The sequence below is a fragment of the Oncorhynchus tshawytscha genome, linkage group LG30, assembly GCF_018296145.1.
Source record: "Oncorhynchus tshawytscha isolate Ot180627B linkage group LG30, Otsh_v2.0, whole genome shotgun sequence".
Classification (NCBI taxonomy): Eukaryota; Metazoa; Chordata; class Actinopteri; order Salmoniformes; family Salmonidae; genus Oncorhynchus; species Oncorhynchus tshawytscha.
Genome location: NC_056458.1, coordinates 11,353,010 through 11,377,558, shown reverse-complemented (window position 1 = coordinate 11,377,558; position 24,549 = coordinate 11,353,010). Strand labels below are relative to the sequence as shown.

General features: G+C 42.4%; 1 protein-coding gene across 1 annotated transcript in view; it reads right to left on the bottom strand.

The window, feature by feature from the left end:
* Positions 1 to 17,651: 17,651 nt before the first annotated feature.
* LOC112250293 (protocadherin-1-like) overlaps positions 17,652 to 24,549 on the bottom strand; it is a 97,061-nt gene continuing 90,163 nt past the window's right edge. The window contains exon 5 of the mRNA XM_024420331.2: positions 17,652 to 23,042. Coding sequence (XP_024276099.1) covers positions 22,672 to 23,042 — 371 coding nt within the window. The 3' untranslated portion in view covers positions 17,652 to 22,671. The remainder of the gene's footprint in view (positions 23,043 to 24,549) is intronic.

Here is a 24,549-nt window from a genome sequence, read left to right as displayed (position 1 = left end):
ATGCTGCAAAGGTCTATGTGCCGGGGTTTAGAGTCAGTCGGTGTCACGAACCGGCTCAAAGCCCGTAACAAAAAGGGAGACAACGTGGAGATAAGGAATAACAAAAATATATTTATTAACTGAGGTAACCTATATACAAATAAACAATGGTGTGTGTAGTCAGTAATCAGTAGTGTAAGTGAGTGGTTGCGTGTATAGATGTGATAATGAGGAGTGTTGAAAGATGCCAAAGTAAGCCCCCCCCCCCCATAAAACCGTGGACGAACAAGGACCCCGGAACACCACTCCAATCACACAAACAACAAAATACTGCCCTGGATCCTAGTAGAAGACCCAGCCTAAATCCCAAATGACCCTGCCTGCATCCCAAATGACCTAACAATTGGCAGCAGAGCCAGAACCTGTTCACCTGGACTAAAGTGACAAGGCTCAGCTCGCCGATCAAATATGCCCTTCATCCTCCCCTGTGAAGATGAGAGTTTCTCTTTAGCCATTTCACCAGGAGGGGTACAGGCGTCGCCGGAAATCACACACATAAAATAACAGGGACTGAGGTGGCTCTGAAGACTTCCAGTCATCCTGGAGTACTGCTAGAAGTCCATACACCCTATGTCCAAACACAAGGTCATTTGGACTGAAACCCGTGCTCTCCTGTGAAACCTCCCAAGAGGCTAACAGTAACCAAGGCAACCCCTCCTCCCAATCCCTATTAATCTCCGTACAATAAGCTCTCAACAAAGACTTAAGTGTTTGATGGAAACATTCCAGCACTCCTTGACTCTGCACGTCATAGGCACTAGCCAAATTGTGTTTAATATGGAGCTGTTGGAGAACCTGACCATACAGATTAGAGGTGAAATTAGATCCTGAATGACCTGATAGACCGGAGAAGATATGCAGCAGGAAACCTAGTGGTCTGACAGGTCTCACATTGAACAGGTAATTACTACCATTCTTAGAGCAAGGCAGAGGACCAACACAATCAATAATCAGATACGCAGAAGGTGGGCTGATCACGGGAATAGGAAACAGTGTTACCGGCTTAATAGTTTGATTAGGTTTACCAGTCAATTTTATTTTATTTTTTATTTATCCGTTATTTTACCAGGTAAGTTGACTGAGAACATGTTCTCATTTGCAGCAACGACCTGGGGAATAGTTTCAGGGGAGAGGAAGGGGATAAATGAGCCAATTGTAAACTGGGGATTATTAGGTGACCGTGATGGTTTTAGGGCCAGATTGGGAATTTAGCCAGGACACCGGGGTTAACACCCCTACTCTTACAGGTGTGACAGGTTTTGAGGAACTCAGAAACATCTCTATTTAACCTAGGCCAAAAGAAATGCGGTTGTAGGTTTTCCTCACACCCAGATGTCCAGCAAGATTGTTATGGGAAGTTTTCAACCTGACTAATATCCTCCCCCACAAAACAACTACCATGAAACACCCACTTTCTCATCAGGACATCATCCTGGAGAAAATTGCCATGGGCCACATCTCCCAACTGTTCCACAAACATAATTTGTTCACACAACCTTTCTAATGCAGGGTAAGCCCATTGCTCTTTGATTAGATCGGAGTGTGGCACAGGTAAGCGGATAACAGGGAAAGTAGTGACAGATTTCTTTATCCCATCATTGTTAGCCGGCGCAGTGACCAGGTCGCCATGGCTCATAGAACGTGTCACCGCACATGCAGAGAAGACCTCCGGGAAACTCTGCGCACTCTCATTAGAAATACCTACCAATGACGCCTTAACCTCTCTTGGGTAGGGGGCAGTATTTTCACCTCCGGATGAAAATTGTGCCCAAAGTAGACTGCCTGATACTCATGCCCAGAAGCTAGGATATGCATATAATGCATATATTGAAGCAACATTTCAAGACATCAGTCAGGAAGTTAAAGCTTGGTCACAAATGGGTCTTCCAAATGCACAATGACACAGCATACTTCCAAAGTTGTGACAAAATGGCTTAAGGACAACAAAGTCAAGGTATTGGAGTGGCCATCACAAAGCCCTGACCTAAATCCTATAGAACATTTGTGGGCAGAACTGAAAAAGCCTGTGTGAGCAAGGAGGCCTACAAACCTGACTCAGTTACACCAGCTCTGTCAGGAGGAATGGGACAAAATTCACCCAACTTATTGTGGGAAGCTTGTGGAAGGCTACCTGAAATGTTTGACCCAAGTTAAACAATTTAAAGGCAATGCTACCAAATACTAATTGAGTGTAAGTCAACTTCTGACCCACTGGGAATGTGATGAAATAAATAAAAGCTGAAATTAATCATTCTCTCTACTATTATTCTGACATTTCACATTCTTAAAATAAAGTGGTGATTCCTAGCTGACCTAAGACAGGGAATTTTTACTCTGATTAAATGTCAGGAATTGTGAAACTGAGTTTAAATGTATTTGGCTAAGGTGTATGTAACCTTCCGACTTCAACTGTATATGAAGCTTCCCCAAATCCTACAATAACTCCACCCTAGTCTTCATGGAGTTTCGCGGTGGGTAATTACGCACTATAGCCTGCTGGCAAGGAAAAAAGTACATGCAGATTCTCCCCATGCTAGTGATATGCCCCCGGACACCACACAAAAATAACTAACAAAATAACCATGCCCAAAGTGGAACACGTCGCCTAAGCCTAACAGGGAAAAAGAAAGGCTATAGTTCCGGGTAGGAAATGGTACTACCCTACCCAAATCTCCCATTGAGCTAAACAGCAGATTGTATTCACCTCAGACCGATGTCCCAACAGTGAGTAGAGCAAGAGTTTCCAGCCTGGGCAGGGGCCTGGAAACTAACCAATGTACTCTCTCCAACACAACCAACTTTCCACCGCAGTGGCAAGTTCACCAAATGAATAAAGGAAACCAACACTGGGAACAAAAGATGCAAACAAAGCACCAACAGAGTTTATCGAACAATAACTCCATGTTTTCCCCTAAACAAAATACTCATACCAGTTAGCCTAACGACACTAGTATTAGTCCTTCATCATGCAACTGTCACGCCCTGGTCTTAGTATTTTGTGTTTATATATTTATTTGGTCAGGCCAGGGTGTGACATGGGTTTATTTTGTGTTGTGTTTTGGTATTGGGGTTTTAGTAGGTATTGGGATTGTGGCTGAGTAGGGGTGTCTAGCATAGTCTATGGCTGCCTGAGGCGGTTCTCAATCAGAGTCAGGTGATTCTCGTTGTCTCTGATTGGGAACCATATTTAGGTAGCCTGGGTTTCACTGTGTGTTTGTGGGTGATTGGTCCTGTCTCAGTGTGTTTGTATTCACCAGATAGGCTGTATAGGTTTTCACGTTCCGTTTCTTGTTTTTATATTTGTCGTGTTCATTCATTCATTAAACATGTATCGAACTAACCACGCTGCATTTTGGTCCGACTCTCCTTCGACGGAAGAAAGCCGTAACAGCAACAATGTGCTATACGCTAAAATGTCTAGGAACCAACCTTATGATCCCGGATGACTCGCACCACAACACGAGAAACACACCTTCAAAGTCACAGATGAGCCCCCACTTGTTACGAACCGGCTCGAAGCCAAAAAGGGAGACAACGTGGAGATAAGGAATAACAAAAATAGATGTATTAACTGAGGTAACCTATATACGTATAAATAATGGTGTGTGCAATCAGTAATCAGCAGTGTAAGTGAGTGGTTGGCGTGTATACCCGTACATGTGATAATGAGGAATGTCGAAAGATGCCAAAGCAAGTCACAAGAATGCCAAAACCAAAATCAAACAGTGTTTCATGCAGAAACAGAGAGAGTCTCCTCAATGAATGGGTAAAAGGTGTATTTATCCCGGGACCCACCCGGGCCCAGGTGTGTCCCATTTTGCTGACAACCCTCCCGGCTCCACCAACCGAACTCCTATTAAGGAAAACAAGAACAAAGAGAAAGAATTTGGCAGACAGAGTAGGAGGTTCGTCACAGTCTGTTATATCTGGTGTCCTGTGGGTGGGGTTATATCCTGCCTGGTTGGCCCTGTCCGGATGTATGGTGCCACAGTGTCCCCCGACCAACCCCTGTCTCAGTCTCCAGTATCTATGCTGCAATAGTCTATGTGCCTGAGGGCTAGTCAGTCTGTTATATCTGGTGTAATTCTCCTGTCTTATCTGTTGTCCTGTGTGAATTTAAGTATGCTCCCTCTAATTCTCTTTCTCTCCCTCCCGGACGACGTGAGCCCTAGGATCATGCCTCAGGACTACCTGACCTGATGGCAGTTCCCAGTCCACCTGGTCATGCTGCTGTTCTGGTTTCAACTTTTCTGCCTGTGGCTAGGGAACTCTGACCTGGTCACCGGACGTGCTACCTTGTCTGCTGTTTTCGACTCTCTCTGTCTACAGCACCTGCTGTCTCGACCTCTGAATGCTCGGCTATGAAAAGCCATCTGACATTTACTCCTCAGGTACTGACCTGTTGCACCCTCTAAAACCACTGTGATTGTTGTTTGACCCTGCTGGCCATCTACGTTTTAACATCTTGAAGGACAATCTGGCCTTAAATGGCTCATAATCTACCCCGACAGATCCAGAAGAGGGCTGGCCACCCCTCAGAGCCTGGTTCCTCTCTAGGTATGATTGATTGATAGTAAGTACTTATATGGTAATTGCTCATAGGTAACTATGTAGGTAACGTACTATGTAGGTCCACAATAATTGCAAGTAAGTGCCCTCAGGTTACACTACATTTAAACTAGAGAAGTCCTGTGTAACACCTGGTAATTACATTGTATTCTGGGGTGTACTAATGTGTTTATCATCCCACGTGGACGGCAAGGAGGTTCAGGTTGTCATAATGGGTAACATACACATTAATTAAAGTTAAAAATCTATATCATCTGGGATGACACCCGTATGGTAGACCCCAGTCAGTGAGGTTGATCTATATCTGATCTGTTTCTGTGAACTCAACCAAGTCAACCCAGATTATATACTTCTGGGGGGCAACTTCTAACCACAACATTGAGTAAAGATTTTGAAGAGTACCCATTCACTGGGAAGTACTTAGAGCCTATTGAGCCTTCAACCTTATTCATCTTGGACACCCAGCGCATCTGTCCGTGAAAGAAGAAACAGCTCAGCTGAGAAGAAACTTAACACTAAATTGGTGAATTTAGTGGAAACTTGCCCATTTGTAACAAGCCTGGCAACAAACAAACTTGTTACCTCTTTAATAACAGACTGCAATTATCACCAGTTACATGTTGTTATTATAAGTTATTACAATTAACTACAATACTTCTTACAGTGTACTTAGACATGTAATTACACTGCAATAAGGACCTTAAAGTGTTACCCAAATTCATTATATTAAGCAACGCATACAGCACGATTTTCTTGTTCTTGATTTATTTACGGATAGCTATTGGAACACTACAATACTCAGGCATGATTTACTAATAATAGTAATAATAATTGATTGCATTTTTATAACTAATTTCCACCTATAGAAGGTGCTCACTTTCCATAGTAAGCGAGAAACTCACCTCTTCCACCACCAATGTGTAGCACCCACTTAAACACTAGAACGCTCACAACAAATCAGCTATCATGGTGGAGCGTTTATCTTAGTCCGCCAGATCAGAGGCAGTAGGGATGACCACATTTTCTCATGATAACTGCGTAAATTGGACCATTTTCCTGTATTGCTAAGCATTCGAAATGTAACAAGTACTTTTGGGTGTCAGGGAAAATGTAGTGGATTACACTCCTTATGTCTCACTTTCACACACAAACACACACACACACACCCTCTTTCGCACACACACTCTCCCTCTTTCACACACACACACACACACACACACACACACACACACACACACACACACCCTCTTTCGCACACACACACACACACACACACACACACACACCCTCTTTCGCACACGCACACAAACACACACACACACACTCTTTCACACACGCACACACACACACTCCCTCTTTCACACACACACACAATCCCCTCTTTCACACACACACACTCCTACTATTTGTCCTTTTTTCTTCCCAATGTGCACCTGCTCCCACTCACGTTTATAGCTTCAGCTTTTCGGCGTCCCTGGGGAAACACTTTTCACAGAACTCCGTGTTTTCACTGGATTAAATAAGTCCCCTGCCGATTACTGTTTTTTCTGATTGCTTAGGCACTATCTTTGAAACTATAGGCTATTTTTGCAAAACTCCACACACTAACCACAAAACCTTACACCAAACCAGCAAAACATTATACATCTCTTGCGAAAGCAAACAATTCTTGCAAAACTCTTTTAAAGTATTTTAAACAATTGTGTTTTTGTGTCAATACAGTAAACACAAACCATCATTTGAATGAGCTCATGAAGCACCAACTATGCACTGAGAGTATAAATGAAAAACACTTGTGGCTTTTTTCTTTATAGCAGTTTGCAATAAAGTTTTGTCATACATGTAGTAGACACACATACACACAGGTATCCAAATGTGTAAAGTATCGATGTGTATTCCGAACATAACACACTATCAATACAAATAAGGGGGTAAAGTTTTGATTTTTTTCTCAAAATGTTCTAACACTCCTCAAACAACAAAAGCGCAGTAGAAGAAAACAAAAAGATTTGTGCTAGAAAAATAAAAACAGATAAAAATGAGGCTACATCTCGCCTTTTTTTGTGGGTCAAGCCAGATGACTTCATCCACATCACATGCGATGTTGTCTTGAGCTAGGCAGCATGGAAAGTATCGCCTGGGGTGCCGTATCCAGGCCTGGCATGGCCCCTGATTGATGTCTCCACAAGCCTCCAACCACCGCCTGATGACGGGGTATGTGTTGGTGGGGCTGGCGATCATACACCTTCCAACACCACGCAGAGAAGAATTCTTCGATAGGATTCAAGAACAGAGTATGGGGGAGATTGAGTGTCGATGAAAAGTGGGTGACCTGTGAACCAATTGCAGACCACAGCAGAACGGTGGAAACTAGCATTGTCCTAGATGATAACGTACCTGGGCTGCTCTGGCCCTTGGTCATTAGGGATTAGTCTGTTGTGGAGGGTGTCCAGAAATGTGATAATGTGTGCAGTGTTGTATGGGCCTAGGTGTCTGATGACATTTCTGCCGCGGCCCCTTGTTTTTGCAAGGTTGAAACCTGCCTCGTCCACATATATTAGCTCATGATGCACTGCATCTCCAAGCTCCATGACTCTCTGAAAGTGACAAAACAATGTAGTACAGTAGGAAAAGACAGGGATCAGTCAATATGATGTAGCACCATACACTTCCAGATCCAGTACCAATGATAGGATAGTATAGCTTACCTGCACATATTCATATCTCAGTTGTTTTACACGGACTGAGTTTCTTTCGAAAGTGATTCTGTACTGATGCTTCATCCTAATTCTATTGCGTTTCAGTAGACGAGACAGTGCAGAGAGACTCACTCCGTTGACGTTTTGGAATATGGTGTTATCTACCATTATGTGGTCCTGCAGTTCTCTGAGTTTGATGCAGTTATTTGCAATGATCATATTTACAATGCGGGTCTCCTGCTCTGGGGTGAACAGTCGACGTCTTCCACCAGATACTGGTTTTCATGCAGTTCTGTAAAATATTTGAATGGTTTTAGTGATAGATCCTTCTCATTATGAAAGTACAGTACATATTACTGTACCAGTAAGACTACAGCACTTACTGTTACTTACCGGTTCTCATTTCAAAATATCCGGATGATACCTGCAACAGTATAGCTGCTCAGATATTGTTGAACCTGTTGCCCAGCCTCCCTCATGCTCATCCCATGATTGACAACATGGTCAACCAATCAATCTCTCTGATTTCATCAGTTATTGTGTTCCTGACTCCTCTTCCTCTTCCACGTCCTCTCCTTCTCCCCGTTCTACTTCACCTCCTCGTCCTCCTCCTCCCCGTCCTCCTCTAGTTCTCACCCCTCTTACTCTATGTCCAATATTGGCCTCCATTGTTGTCCAAACCAAATGTTTACCTGTGGCCTATTTATAGTGCTCAAGCTCTGACTTGTAAGTGAACTCATTATCTAAAAGTGTTTTCACGTGTCAATGTGGAAAGGCAATTGGCGAAATAGTGTAGCAATGCAGAGACCAATCTTTACAGTATTGATAGAAGTGTGTTATTAAAACCCTTTTTGACTAGGGGGCAGTAATTAAATTTTTGGAAAAATAACGTGCCCGTAGTAAACAGGATATTTTGTCAGGACAAGATGCTAGAATATGCATATAATTGACAGCTTAGGATAGAAAACACTCTACAGTTTCCAAAACTGTAAAAATATTGTCTGTGAGCATAACAGAACTGATGTTGCAGGCGAAAGCCTGAGAAAAATCCAATCCAGTAGTGCCTCATGTTTTGAAAGCGCTGCGTTCCAATGCGTCCCTATTGAGCAGTGAATGGGCTATCAACCAGATTACTTTTTCTCCGTATTCCCCAAGGGGTCTACAGCATTGTGACGTAGTTTTACGCATTTATGTTGAAGAATACCCGTAAGCGGCTACATTGCGCAAGTGGTCACCTGATGCTCCCAGAGAGATTCTCGTGTAAAATAGGGGTAGCCATTATTCCAATCGGTCCTACTGAAAAACTAATTGTCCCGGTGGATATATTAGCAAATAGATATTTGAAAAACACCTTGAGGATTGATTATAAACAACGTTTGCCATGTTTCTGTCGATATTATGGAGCTAATTTTGAATATTTTCCGGCGTTTTCGTGACTGCTATTTCTGGGCGATTTCTCAGCCAAACGTGAAGAACAAACGGAACTATTTCGCCTACAAAAATAATATTTTTGGAAAAAAGGAACATTGGCTATCTAACTGGGAGTCTCTTGAGTGAAAACATCCGAAGCTCATCAAAGGTAAACGATTTAATTTGATTGCTTTTCTGATTTCCGTGACCAAGTTACCTGCTGCTAGCTGGACAAAATGCTATGCTAGGCTATCGATAAACTTACACAAATGCTTGTCTAGCTTCGGCTGTAAAGCATATTTTGAAAATCTGAGATGACAGGGTGATTAACAAAAGGCTAACCTGTGTCTCAATATATTTCACTTGTGATTTTCATTAATAGGAATATTTTCTAGGAATATTTATGTCCGTTGCGTTATGCTAATTAGTGTCAGTCGATGCGGGATGGGGAGTTACTATTGCAAACTGTGTGTAAAGCAGTGAGTGGTGTTCACAGTTTTGCAAAACGTGCGTTATAAAATTACAAACTGAGTGTAAAGCAGAGAACATGCATTCAGTTTTGCACACTTGGTAAATGCATTGGCTACAAGTGTTAATGGTTTCAGAGATAGTGCTTCAAGAATCACTGTTAGTGTTTAAGCATTCAGAAAAAAATGCAATTAAAGCTACCAGGAAAATGGTTGTCATAGATAGATAGCACACTGCTGGTAAGACAACATACTGCAGCACATGGTTCCATCATGGTTCACAAAACCAGAAATATACAACTGACCACAGCACCTGAAATAAATACACTAAGCAACTGACCACAGCACCGTAAATAAATACAGGAAGCAACTGACCACAGCACGGGAAATAAATACAGGAAACAACTGACCACAGCACCGGAAATAAATACAGGAAGCAACTGACCACAGCACCGGAAATAAATACAGGAAACAACTGACCACAGCACTGGCAATAAATGAGTGAAAATTAGACCCGAAATAAATTATTGGGCTCAGACCTGGAACTAAACCATTGACCACAGGAGGGGAACTAGATGACTGACCATCAAGTGAGGAGCGGGCTTAATGCAGAGGGCTTGACAGCCGTGGGCCATGCATGCAGTCCCTGACTGTGCTCAGCAACTCAGTGGCTCTACTGTGAGTACAGCATCAGTCACAACTCCTAGTCCAAGCTAGCTGTCCCTGAAGATATGGGTCAGCCACTCCTAAAGGTTGGAGTCTGTCACTACAGAGGAGCCAGGTCAGCTGTTTGAAGAGATTACTAGAGTCTGTAGAGTGTCACTGACAAAGGCCTGTAGCTGATACAAGTGGGTAGAGTAGGTAGCTCTTCAGCTGTGACTGTGTTGACTGTGAATCTATTAGAAGGAACTACGAATACATGATATGAGGCTTGGGAAAAGCATAATGAGGAAGGTGCATACGGCCATGAGAGGATGCGAGACTATGAAGGTAGAACAGATTGCATAATGGACAGTGATGGTAGATGATTTACCTCTACGGGTATAAGGTATGAGTATATGTGAGAATATTATGCCCTGAAAAGCATGTGAGTCAATGAGAGCCTGTGACAGTCAGAACACTATCTCCTGGGCCTGTGTGTGTTATTGCGTACAGTAGTAGACATTGTGCACAGTATGAGCCTCTAATGGCTAGAAGAGTGTGAGGTGGAAGGGAAGAAAATGCTCATCTACGTCGACGATGGAAAAGGCAAACAACGCTAATTCCATTTGGATTTATAGTTATGGCTAATTAGATTACTGCTTAAGTGTCATGTTTGTCAGGTTTAGAGATGTAAATGGGAGCAGTTTAAGTGTATCCTAGGAGGCAGGCGACGGGCAGGCAGGGAAGTGATAAGCGAGCTATCACAGCTGACACAGAGATCTTGTAGCCTTTATACAGGCTATAGTATTGCATGTTAATCCCTAACGGATAGATGCTAGGCCTCCATGATATACAGTATAATACTAAACCTTTAGGAGCGTAGAGGGCATAAAAAACATTGTGTAAAAATATTTTATAGACCATATAATGAGATTTAAAGCATCCCATTGGTCTGTCCAGCCAAAACAAACATTTTAACCTTCTTGATGAAAATAATTAACAAACTCCCCTTGTTCAGGACCCGGTCTTTCAAAGATAATTCGTAAAAAAATACTTAACAGATCATTGTAAAGGGTTTAAACACTGTTTCCCATGCTTGTTCAATAAACCATAAACAATTAATGAACATGCACCTGTGGAACGGTCGTTAAGACACTAACAGCTTAAAGAAGGTAGGCAATTAAGGTCACAATTATGAGAACTTAGGACACTAAAGAGGTCTTTCTACTGACTCTGAAAAACATCAAAGGAAAGATGCCTAGCATCCGTGTTCATCTGCGTGAACGTGCCGTAGGCATGCTGCAAGGAGGCATGAGGACTGCAGATGTTGCCAGGGCAATACATTGCAATGTCCGTACTGTGAGATGCCTAAGACAGCGCTACAGGGAGACAGGACGGACAGCTGGTCGCAGTGGCAGACCACGTGTAGCAACACCTGCACAGGATTGGTACATCCAAACCTCACACCTGCAGGACAGGTACAGCATGGCAACAACAACTACCCGAATTACACCAGGAATGCACAATCCCTCCATCAGTGCTCAGACTGTCCGCAATAGGCTGTGAGAGGCTGGACTAAGGGCTTGTAGGCTTGTTGTAAGGCAGGTCCTCACCAGACATCACCGGCAACAACGTTGCCTATGGGCACAAACCCACCATCGCTGGACCAGACAGGACTGGCAAAAAGTGCTCTTCACTGACGAATGGCGGTTTTGTCTCACCAGGGGTGATGGTCGGATTCACGTTTATCGTCGAAGGAATGAGCGTTACACCGAGGCCTGTACTCTGGAACGGGATCGATTTGGAGGTGGAGGATCCGTCATGGTCTGTGGCGGTGTGTCACAGCATCATCGGACTGAGCTTGTTGTCATTGCAGGCAATCTCAACACTGTGCATTTCAGGGAAGATATCCTCCTCCCTCATGTGGTACCCTTCCTGCAGGCTCATCCTGACATGACCCTCCAGCATGACAATGCCACCAGCCATACTGCTCGTTCTGTGCGTGATTTCCTGCAAGACAGGAATGTCAGTGTTTTGCCATGGCCAGCGAAGAGCCCGGATCTCAATCCCATTGAGCATGTCTGGGACCTGTTGGATTGGAGGGTGAGGGCTAGGGCCGTCCCCCGAGAAATATCCAGAAACTTGCAGGTGCATTGGTGGAAGAGTGGGGTAACATCTCACAGCAAGAACTGACAAATCTGGTGCAGTCCATGAGGAGGAGATGCACTGCAGTACTTAATGCAGCTGGTGGCCACACAGGATACTGACTGTCACTTTTGATTTTGACCCTCCCCTTTGTTCAGGTACACATTAGTCCATTTCTGTTAGTCACATGTCTGTGGAACTTGTTGAGTTGTTGAATCTTGTTATGTTCATACGAATATTTACACGTTAGGTCTGCTGAAAATTAACGCAGTTGTCAGTGAGAGGACGTTTCTTTTTTGATGTGGAATTTTATCATGTAACAATATTGTAGAAGTCTGCGCCAAAGCCTGCCACCCTATTTTCCAAAGGAGATGTTACTCATTAGGTGCCTAATTGAATTTTTTTTTCCCACTATACATAGTTTTTTTGTGATTTTTGTTGTTGTTTATGCATATATGTGTATATATTATTTAATGCATTATAGATGACGGCTGTACCATGTTTGACCATGATTGTTTTTAGTGTCTTAAAACTTAATTTGGGTGATACAAAATTAGGTTGAAAAAAATCTGTACTTCGTATTGTTGTGTCATTTTGGGGTGACACTTAACCTCCTGCTGTGTTTCGGTTGAATTGGACCAATTTACAAGTTTTCTCTCTGAAAAATATAGTTCATTTAATCTGATTGCCATAAGGTTCCATGACTTTGTCCACACAGGGCATTTGAACACACAACATACATTTTGATGATTTTCATTACATTTTGGGTGTTTTATTGAACTTTTGTACACCTGTGGTGTTCCCGGTCATTATAAATGAATGGGTGAGACTACAATTTGTGAATAAAATTGAGTTCAGGCACATGCCCATTCATCAGATGGACACACTTCCTCTCCCAGAACCCCACATGTATGTGTGGACACACACACACACACACACACACACACACACACACACACACACACACACACACACACACACACACACACACATCCCTCACTTCCCTCACTTCCCTTCTTGGCTTTCCCCAATATAATCTTTCCCCTACGGGAACCACACCTGTTGGCATTCTCACAAACAATCGCAACGTTGTTTCAGTAATATCTATAACTTTTCGCGCAGCTCTGGTATATAAAGATTTTTTGAGGCCTTATACTGTATGTGAGGCTCTTGATAATATCTTTGATCATGACACTGGTGAGGAGGAGAGAGGCCAGGAAACTGACAGTGAAGATGTATTAGAGGAGGAAGTGTCAGAAGTTGAAGACAACACAGAATATGATCCAGACCATGAGATGTGGAACAATCCAGTGATGAGGAGGAGGGCCCTGCTGATGTTGTTGTTACATTCCGGTCAAAGAATGTGAATTTGTCCTGGTCTTCATCCCCACCTGAGAGGAGAGATCGGCTGTCGGTTGACAATGTTATCAGGATGATCCCAGGGCCAACGAGATACGCCATATCCCAGGATGAAATATAAAATAATAAATGAAATGAATAAAATGCTGCCACTATTGAACCATGTAAAATGGTTTCAAAACAAGAATCCTTCTTAAACTTTGACACAAAGTAGTCTGTGATAAATAGCACAATACGTTTCATCTGAGTATTTGTTACAGTCAAAATAATCCATAGGTTATGCTTTTTTTAAACTCAAAAACAAGTTGTATGAGCTCAGGTCAATGAGGCCTACAGGCCATTGTCATGCCTTGACCTTAGATATCTCTGTTTTCTTTATATATTGGTTAGGTCAGGGTGTGACTAGGGTGGGTAGGCTAGTTTTTGTATTGTCTAGGGTTTTTGTAGGTCTAGGTGGCCTGATATGGTTCCCAATCAGAGGCAGCTGTTTATCGTTGTCTCTAATTGGGGATCATATTTAGGTAGCCATTTCCCTTTGGTGTTTGTGGGATCTTGTTCTATGTTTAGTTGCCTGTCTGCCCTACTCGTATAGCGTTTCGTTCGTTTTGGTGAGTTTCGGTTTTATTAAAAACATGTGGAACTCTACTCACGCTGCACCTTGGTCTCATCTTTATAACGAACGTGACAGCCATAAATAGCAAATAGAAGTTCAAAACCTGTAATGTTCACAAGAACTTAAGTTGATAAAAAGATCTAACACAACATTAGGTGATAATATACGTATATTATTATGGATTTATAATCAGCTATGATGGGGCGGTCATTTAGTAAACATTAGAATTAGTAAACATGAAACGAGCACAGGAGGGTTTTAAATCCATTTTTCTAATTCTGTCTGAATCACAGGATATTGATGGTTTTCATTAACGCCATAGTCTGTCCATATTTATGTTAAAAGTGTACTGTTTCACTCTGTTCTTTAAAAACAGTAATGTTACAATGGAGGAGGACTGGCTGCAAAACCCCATATTCGGTCACTTTACTACACAAACAGCAAATGTTGCCTGTTGCAGCCATTGGCCCTGGTATGCTAATGAAATGCAGGACAGAATCTCTTTTACAGATGCCTCAATGTTTTTTGTGTGTGTGACAATATCCTATTGGAGGCTGTAGGATTGGAAATTGAGGGTAACAGCCATTTGTTATACTTAATCAGCTGTGTAAGGCCAAATTTGAATGGAATATTGCTGAATCGGCAAGTACTGTCAAAATTGAAAATGTTTCAGCAACAGCTTTGAGAGGAAAGAGGATCATGTTGCAAAAAAAAATGTATTGTGGTTTTTGTATGGTGATTTTCATATATTTTGATTAGTGCAGCAAGGCATAGAATTCCAATGGCCAATATGCTAACATTAGCTGTTTGCAAGTAAATTGGGAATTGCAGCCAGCCCTCCTTCATACACCATGTATCCAGAACCTATAACGATTAAGCAATACAGACAGCGTTAAACTGTGGGGGAACGGAGTGGAACAGATGGGAGACAGCACATAGTGGGAATAGGATAGACTACAGTTTAAAATCGTCATGAAAAAGCAATAAGTCTACATATTGGAGACACCTAACAACATTTCAATGTAGTCCCCCATCAATCTAACAATCCAATGGTATAAGGGATTTATGAGGGATTTATCCCTGTGTGCATTTTCATTGGTGAATATTTCAGTAGTACAATCTAACAACTCTGTGTGGGCCTGGCTATGTGCCTCAGACTGATCCTGATTCTGGGTGATCCCATTGGATGGTCAGAGTCACATGGATATGTGGATGATTATGTGATTGATTCCTGATGTGTCTGGGTCTAGACGATTGGGAGATTGAGGTGGGCGGTAATAGACTGTCACATGAGTATGATATAGCGCTTTCAACACAGTAGAGAGAGGTTGCTTTTAGAAATGGGCTGATAAGTGTGTGTTTTTATTCCTCACAGAACCTGCGTGTGTGTGTGTGTGTGTGTGTGTGTGTCTTTGTGTGTGTCTTTGTGTGTGTTTGTGTAGTATGGGGGTTTGTGCGTTTTAAATAATGAAGTTGGTTTATGTAGGACATGCAGTGCGGAGTGTTCTCAAGTGTAGTTATCGACTTTACACAAAAAAACTCTGTAATTATGACGCACTTTAAATTTGTCCATTGATTTTAACCCAGCAATTACATCTTTAGTGTATGAAAGTCAATACACAAGACAGTAATACAAATGGCTGGCTACAACTATACACCAGTGATTTTCTATGGGAGTTAAGGGCTTATGAACCACAAACCTTACTTCACTGAAATATATGCTCTGTTAGTATCGATGGACAGTCATGCATAATCAACTATATGGTAATTGAAGGCATGTTTGAATGAATGTGTATCTGGGTGTGGAATGTACTGTAGCTCCTGTATGAATCATCAAGGGAAAAAAGGAAAAACAAATGTGCACGTGTGCATTACCAGGGCACACATGATGTGTATCAATCAACCATCAAGTTTTTTTTTTTTTACAAATCATGTTTAGATGGTGTTAAATGTTGTTGGGAACATGTTCCTGCCTAAAGGAGCATGGATAATGCTTCTGAAAACATAGCATTTGGAACAATAACATCCTAAAAATGGAACCTGATCCATTTTGTAAATGTACTTAGTATATTTCTAAGAAAGATGGCTTTTGGACATTCTCATCTTCCAAAGCAAGCAGCACACAGTTCAGGCTTTTAGAAACATTGCTGTGGGGCACATGGTCTATTATATAGAGAGTGGATGTAGCTCTAAGAAACATTGCTATTTGACAGTGTTTAATTGGAGAGTGCGTTTCAAGGCAGCCAGCCCTGCCGCTGGTTTTATTTCTAATTGCCAGCAGCAGAGCGCTTAACGAAGCGAGCGTGCGTGGGTGAAAGAGAGAGAGAGAGCGGCCAGGTTTCCACGGCAACGGCAGATCTACAGCAGCAGTAGCCAAGGCGTAGTTTCATCTTGAGGAAATGGCTACAGGAGCACAGTGTTTTTTTCCCTACCGGAGCTGTTGAATCGCAGTACTGACTGTCCCTGCATGCATCAAAGACTTGTCATTGCATCCCCATAACTAGTCATCTAATAATGGTGTTCAAACTCTATCTTCAATCTGAGAAACCTAATGGATAAGGATGAGGAGAGAGAGAGAAATGAATGCAATATGTCTCAGTAAAACCTGGGAGTCCCAAGATTGGAATGACTGTATCTTTCCTCCATATCCTCATTGTTTTTGTCCAACAGTTCCCTGTGCAGTTTCTTCAGCATCCAGAAGGGGTCAGTTTGGTCTGCCTCGACTTGCATTTTGTCAAGTGATTTTGTAGCAGGTTTAGCATTTTCGCTAAACCCTATCCATATTCCTAACCTTAACCTCAGTCTCTTAACCTGCAACGGTAATTCTGCAAACCTGCTGCGTAAGTTACCAGTAATAACCAGTTATGAAAACGTCACTTCGGTAACGAAGTGCAGTAATAGAGTGTTTCCCGTGAGGCTGCATTGTGCTTTTCTGACCATTGCTGTTTAAAATCTCTGACCAGTTTGAATGTACACTTTCCTACTCATGAGTTGGTGTAAACAATTTACACCATAACTTAAGACTAGGTAATAATTGACTTAGTAAAAAGTATTGGAACCACTGCCTAAAATGCTGCACATGTAATATGGATTCACTTATTAACTAATGTTTTACAGTGCCATCTTCATAGCCGTGGCTTTATTATATGGTTTTAGGTCTGTCCCTCTATCTGGTTAGCTGACAAAACAGTGAGTGACTTCTCTGAATAGCAATGTAGACACTTCCATGAGTCCTAAAATCAGGTAATATCCTTGACATTGAGCCAGCACATTCCCTCAAGTGAGAGGGTCTCCTTCATATTTGCAGAGTGCAGACACATTAATAATTGATTGATAGACAGTCAGCACTACAGTGTAGTTCTGAAATGCAATGGTTTGCCCTCATACATGAGCCACATTGCAGCACGATAGGTCCTAGAGGTGTCAGATAAATCTTTCACCCAAGGCTGAAATGCATTACCTACCATGTCCAAAAAAAGCAATAGACACTAGCAGTCAGAGAATGTGCTTTTCAGAGAAAGTGTTCAGAAAAATCAAAATATGGCGAACTGGAAGAGCAAAGGGTATGAGTCATCACCTATCGACGCTATAAGAATACTAAACAGTTCCAAGCTACATGTGATGTTTTTTTTTTATGTACCAGTAGAAACAATTACTCCAATATTCTACCAATAACCACACTCAACACTCAATAAGTCACTGAAACCATTGTTTTTACAGGACTCATTTTATTACAAAGTTCTTGAGGACTTATTACAAGGGATTTTTCCTTAACATGCGAAAACAGAACGAAACAGAACACATAGGAATTGAACAAACAGGTAGGATCCGACAATCCACTGTTCACGATAAACAGAAGTTCTGATAAAGCCCTCAGGAGCAGGGAGCCAGTGAAGGACTACGGTGCAGGCATAGAACGGCCACATTCACACTGACTCAGCAAAGATCAATCCAACCAAGGCAAGATGTGCACATCTCAAGAAACACATTACAATGTTTATATGCCATCGGCTTTTGTCATACGTTTTAAAAAGCTTCACTTGCATGTACATAAAACTGTACAAAAACATGGCATCACAAGCATTTTGTCCTATATAAATATAACCAACAATTAGGATAACAACTTGGTACTCTCCTGCTAAGACATACTTTCAAGGTAGCTGTCTTTATTTTAGTGTGAACTGTCTGTGACAGTGATGAAATGTGCAGTGAAGTGAATGTCAGCTCATTTGGGGAGAGGGGTCTTGAACAGAAACCAGCACTAACACCCCAGCAAAAACAGTAAACAATTTCTACCAATTATCTTTGGAATTCATGCTAAACTCATAGCCTGCCTGACAGCACACACGGGGACGTGTAGATCTACATATGTACAGTTCACCTTCAGGAGAGATTTGCCACATACAGCTCACTTTGATTTACTATGTCAGGAGGCTTAGTCTTATGTAACACCTGCAAGAAAAAATCCTTTGCCCAGTGTTTCATAATGTCCCAACAATCTATAGCCACAATCACCATATAATACCACTACAGAGAGGCAGAGGATACTCAGGTGAACTTCACATGAAGTAAAATATCAAAAATACAAACTAAACATGACTGGACATACTGTGGAGTGTATCAAAGATGTTCATGCTGTCCTCTACTTTGATAAAGGACAACAACCCCTGCTTTCTCTAGAGAGCAGTCGACGCAAATAATAAATTCAGCATGAGTTCAAACGACAGGTAAAACCATGTGATTCAGTATATTCAACGACTCAGAACAATTGATATAGGCTGGAGAAAAGGAGTAGAACACAGTTATTCAGGCTGAAAAAAAAACAAGAAAATGGATGCAAAGACCGGTGGTGGTAAGGACTCAAACTCAGTGGTTTGATTTTAATATGGTCTTGAGTCAAAACCAGTGATTCAGTCAAGCCAGAGAGAAGTGATTCAGACTCTCACTAGTAAAGAGATAAAACCAGTGATTCAGTCAAGCCAGAGAGAAGTGATTCAGACTCTCATTAGTAAAGAGATAGAACCAGTGATTCAGTCAAGCCAGAGAGAAGTGATTCAGACTCTCATTAGTAAAGAGATAAAACCAGTGATTCAGTCAAGCCAGAGAGAAGTGATTCAGACTCTCATTAGTAAAGAGATAAAACCAGTGATTCAGTCAAGCCAGAGAGAAGTGATTCAGACTCTCATTAGTAAAGAGATAAAACCAGTGATTCAGTCAAGCCAGAGAGAAGTGATTCAGACTCTCATTAGTAAAGAGATAAAACCAGTGATTCAGTCAAGCCAGAGAGAAGTGATTCAGACTCTCATTAGTAAAGAGATAAAACCAGTGATTCAGTCAAGCCAGAGAGAAGTGATTCAGACTCTCATTAGTAAAGAGATAAAACCAGTGATTCAGTCAAGCCAGAGAGAAGTGATTCAGACTCTCATTAGTAAAGAGATAAAACCAGTGATTCAGTCAAGCCAGAGAGAAGTGATTCAGACTCTCATTAGTAAAGAGATAAAACCAGTGATTCAGTCAAGCCAGAGAGAAGTGATTCAGACTCTCACTAGTAAAGAGATAAAACCAGTGATTCAGTCAAGCCAGAGAGAAGTGATTCAGACTCTCATTAGTAAAGAGATAAAACCAGTGATTCAGTCAAGCCAGAGAGAAGTGATTCAGACTCTCATTAGTAAAGAGATAAAACTGGTGATTCATGTCACACAGGAGATTCAGGCTCGAGTCAGAGGAGTCGGTGAATCGCAGTAAGTCAGACGAGTCAACGCCAGTGAATCTGAAAGGAGTCAGACATAGCGTAGGATCCAAAGCCAGTGATTGAGTCTGTGTGACGTTGGCTTTATCACTCATCGCCATCTTTCACACTTCTCAGTAATTCCAGGTCAGTGAACTCACCCGCAGCTGTAGCTCTGTAAAGCTGCTCTGTTCCACACTGAGAAGGGGTTGGGGGGGGCCGCAAAGGGGCTTCATCACAGTGTATTTTATTTCAGCGGCTAAACCCTTGCAAAGTAAAAACATGTACAAGTTGCAGCTTCGCATCTACATTTTGTATGTGATTTAATCACACGTGTCCGAAACCACATATTTTTCCACATGGGATTTCTTTCTCCGTTTTTTATGTCGTAAGGGAATGGCTTTGAAAACAGCATAATGTGAATTTTTCCCCTCAAGGCTAGGATAATCACCCACCTTATTTAGTCATTGCCATGTCCAGTAAATTCCATATGTTCTGAGTTTAATTATTCTACATGTGCTGCCGACGGCAGTGCGATGAGGTAAGTGCAGATAAAAATACCCCTTTTTAACTGATTTTGCAGATGGATTTGGATTATCTGGCTGCTGTGTTGTCCTCGGGGTGTGTGCTCAGTGCTCACATATGCCCTGGCTCAGGACTCATTACTCACAGTAATTAGGGGAGCGGAGCATCAATTCTAGGCCCTTCCACCCTTACTCAGACCATACCCACGGTTTCTCTCTCTATAGAAATACACTGAGGTCAAAACTAAGGTACAAATCTAATTGAATCAGTGTACAAATCAAAACGCTATGAGTAATGCTACTATGCTGCGAGGCGGGCTGGTGGCATAATCATCATCCAATTACATACTAATATTCCTGTGTCCTCCAGACGTCTGATTTTAAATGACTTTGAAATGGTGTATTTGTAAAAGATAGCTGCTGCAGCCCACAGGAATGTCCTCTATCTACATCATACTCAATTGAAGAGTGAGGAACAACAGCTAACAAGCTAATATAACCTGTTGGCCTCAATGAAAGTCAACAGGAAATGGACTGGAAATATGGGACAGTAAATACACTCCTGCTACCAATATTTCACTTTATTTGAAATGGCACCATTTCACCATTGTTTATAACATGCACCAATGGATGCAACAGGTCTATTCAAACAAAATGGTGACCAGAGTGTTTTCTAAGGCATTGACAACCGCTTCCCTTCTTTGCAAATTGAAATGTCTCTTAGTCCGAGATTACTGAAGCCGTTCAGGAGTCAGCCTGGGAATGTAAAAAGCTTAGTTTCTGTGAGACAGGGGAGTTCAGTCACAGCACTCTCAGTCACTTCAGTGGTTCTCAGGACTGAAGAGTTCTGTGCTGAAACTCGTGTGAATAACTCCTCATGCATTCATCAGAACCATTGAAATTCATGCGGATCGTGAAGAGAAGCCCTAACGAGGCTGGAGACACAGGGTTGAAGTTAATGGTGACCTCTACGTGGAGAGCCACTGATTAGCATAGTGTTGTTTCGGCATAGGGAGGCCTAGCATTGGAGAGGAGCTTTTCACACATGACAGAGAATATAGTCTCATCTAGGTGGAGAACCACAGGTTCTAAAGGAACTAAAGTATTAAGGATTGGATAAAGGATTGGGAAAGGATTGGGAATGGTCAGTGCGACCAGGTGCGGTGGCCTCTAAGTGTACTGTTTCCAGGAAAAGAGACAAGTCACAGTGCTGAGACTCAGTGGAACACACATTGTCCGATTAAATGCTGCCACACAGCTCTCTTCACTGGCTGAAGAGCTCTCCAGAGAGCATGAGGTACAAGGCCATGGTTCTATCATGATTGGGGGTCACGGGTGTGTATGTGTAGAATTCATTCAAGAGCTTTTCCACACAGTCCGTCCAAGTTTAGGGAAACATTCCAATGAAGTTTTAAACAGCAGCAGCGCAAATGAAAGAAAAGCTCAACTGCAAAAATTCTGAGGCTATTGTTATCAGCTTGAGCCAGACAGAAATATATACAGGATACAGTGTACACCATTCAAATGTATTTACAGCACTGTACATTAAGAAAGACCATTCAATTTGATTTGTAATCAAAAGCATTAAGTCTACCCTAGGGATGTATTGCCTGTCAGTTGAATGTTATCTGGTTATGGCACTAAAGCACTGATCACACATTAAAAGTTCCAGAGAACATTCCACAGGCTGGGGCTAAGCTAAGTAAATCAGTAGCGTTTGAGGGATTGATTGTATATTTTTTTGTGTGATATTACCACAAGTGTTCAACCAATGCTTTCAAATAAGCTGCATCAATAAATGAATACATTAACTAATTAATACATTATTGAACCAATAAATATGTAAATAAATAAAATAAATAAACTGAAAAACTCCTATTGCACATACCAATGGTTCCACGAATTACAGACCATATTTCCTACAGAACGGATATTTATTTAAATAAATGGACATTTCAGAGCCTCGTGCTGAGTTCTTAACCAAATGGGAAGGTGCTAATTACCAGTTGTGAAGTTGTAAATACCAGTTGGATGCATTCACATGCTTTAAATCTTTTGAAAAATGCAGATTGGCTAAAGGCCAACAAGCTGCTTCAACCATAAACTCAAAGTACAGCTATCATGCTTGTAAACAAACTATAGTGTTAAAAAACCATATGAATAGATTGCTTTTTATAAATACTATTGTGTTGTTGCATTTAACTGCCGAAAATGCTGTTATCAAGGTAATTTCCTTAGTAAGTGACAGAGGTGAGCATGTGGGAGAAGTCAGAGTTTAGGGATGATAGATGTGTTTCCCACTAGTAAATACCAGTGGAGAGGCGTTCAAGACGATTTTTACCAATCTTATGAGGTAATTACCACCTTCCCACTTTGTTATGAATGCAGCATAAGAGCATGTTTCTTTTTATAAAGTGGGTGTGTCTCTGTGGCTCCTCTATCTGTGCACCAATCAGACATGGGAGATGGGGCTTTCTCACAGGTAGATCTCTCGTTTGGGGGTGTGGCTAGGAGGGGAGGTGGACGGGAACTCGGTGGCCACGCTCAGGGGCACCTCCTCCAGGGGAAAGTCCTGACTTGGGGCGTGACCGCTGTTGGAATAGGCACTCCGGGAAGGTGGAAGGTGGGCTCGGTGCTCCTCTCCACCCAGCCTGGCGCTCCCGTTGGCCAAGCGGCCCAGGCTGCCTCTCTCCTGGTAAGGCACGAAGGTGGAGAGTTTAGGGGGGTTTCTGGTCTTGCGCACTGGGGAGGGCTGCCCAGGCATCCAGCAGGCGTCAGAGTGGCCCAGCTCGCTGCACTCTTGAGTACAGTTCCCCGTCATTGCCACATCAGGAATGGATCGTATATCTGCAAGGAGAGAAGAACACCCATGTTCAGAGAGGTTCAAATGTTAACAGACAAGAAAGACAATAGAGGGAGTTTCACTGCTGATATAACAACACCCAGTCTGTGAAAACCTTCCTGCTCTGTCTGCTTTTTCCCTTGTAGTTGTTGCTATGCACAGTACAGCTGTTGCTATGTAGCTGTTGCTATGCACTGTGCCATTGATGCTACAGTAGTTGCAGTCCAGCAGTGTGTTCTATGAAGTCCTTTCACTGATTTGGGCAATCATTGCTAAGCATTGAGCAAAGGTTACGACCGTGTGTCTAGTGGTGATTGATAGTTGCCATAATTTTCCTGTTGTTGCCATGTTCTGTGCTGCCCCGTGGCTGTATTGTGTTGTATGTAGGTTGCCATCTAGTATGCAGTGGGTGTAAATGGCGCCCCGAATGTGTTTCCAGGGAGAGAAAAAAAGTTTAACACACAAACACGCATGCATGATCAGACAACACACCCACACACAATGCTGCATGTGGCTCCACAGGGATCCCTGCAGGGCCCCAGGGTAAACCCATCGTGGTATGGTTGTTATTGACTGGCAGGTCTGAAATGAGTCCATGTCCTTGATTGTTATACATTTTCCATTCTACTGTTCCTAATTAATTAAATAGGTCCACGACCTACTGACCTCATTCCAAACAGCACAGATCAATCAAATCAATAGCTGGACTGCATACCTACGCCCTTCTTGGGCAGTCACAGAAAATACAAGGTATGGTGACTGGGTCACAGGGAACACCCTCCCGGTCAATATGTACAGTAACTTGATAGCACCTATGAATCTCAAAACACAAACAGCAGAGATATTCTGTCAGTTCAGCTTTCTGTGCAGTTCACAGGGAAACAAGCATGCAGAGCAACCCTTTACATGTGTTTGCCTGGAAATTGGAGGCGGCAGCCTGTAGGCCTGCTTAGCAGCCCAGGGGACCTGTTCCCCACTGGTCTCTCTGTGTCTGTACACACAGCTAGCTCTAATACAGCCATTATGTAGGACTTCTGGGCTGTTCCACCTGCACAACACAAAGCCACAGTATTGACCCTTTTACCTACTGTGCACATTCAGCTCAGCACACCTCACACTGCTGAAATAAACAGACCCCAAACACACAGTGGACATGGAAGATACATGAAAGAAGTTGCACAGTAGGTTAAAGGAGCAGCCAAAGAAAGGTGAGGGAAAAGGAAGATTTTTTTTTTCTCCTGGAGTGGAGCCTGGAATAAATCAAGCTCTAGGCCTGAAACAAACCCTTTAAGAGTTCACAGTCTCATGTGTCACGGAAGGAGAGTGCAGCTCCAAAAGGCCGGGAGCAGGAAGAGAGCGGGCAGCCCAGAGAGTGGATGGGTGAGCCGCAGTACTGGCAGGGCACTGGCTTTAACAGGGAGGTGATTGGATTTAGAGAGCAGGTGATTGGGTTTTGAAGAAAGGTGACTCAATGCCATTTTTTCTCCCTACACAGCAAGTCCTGAACTCTCC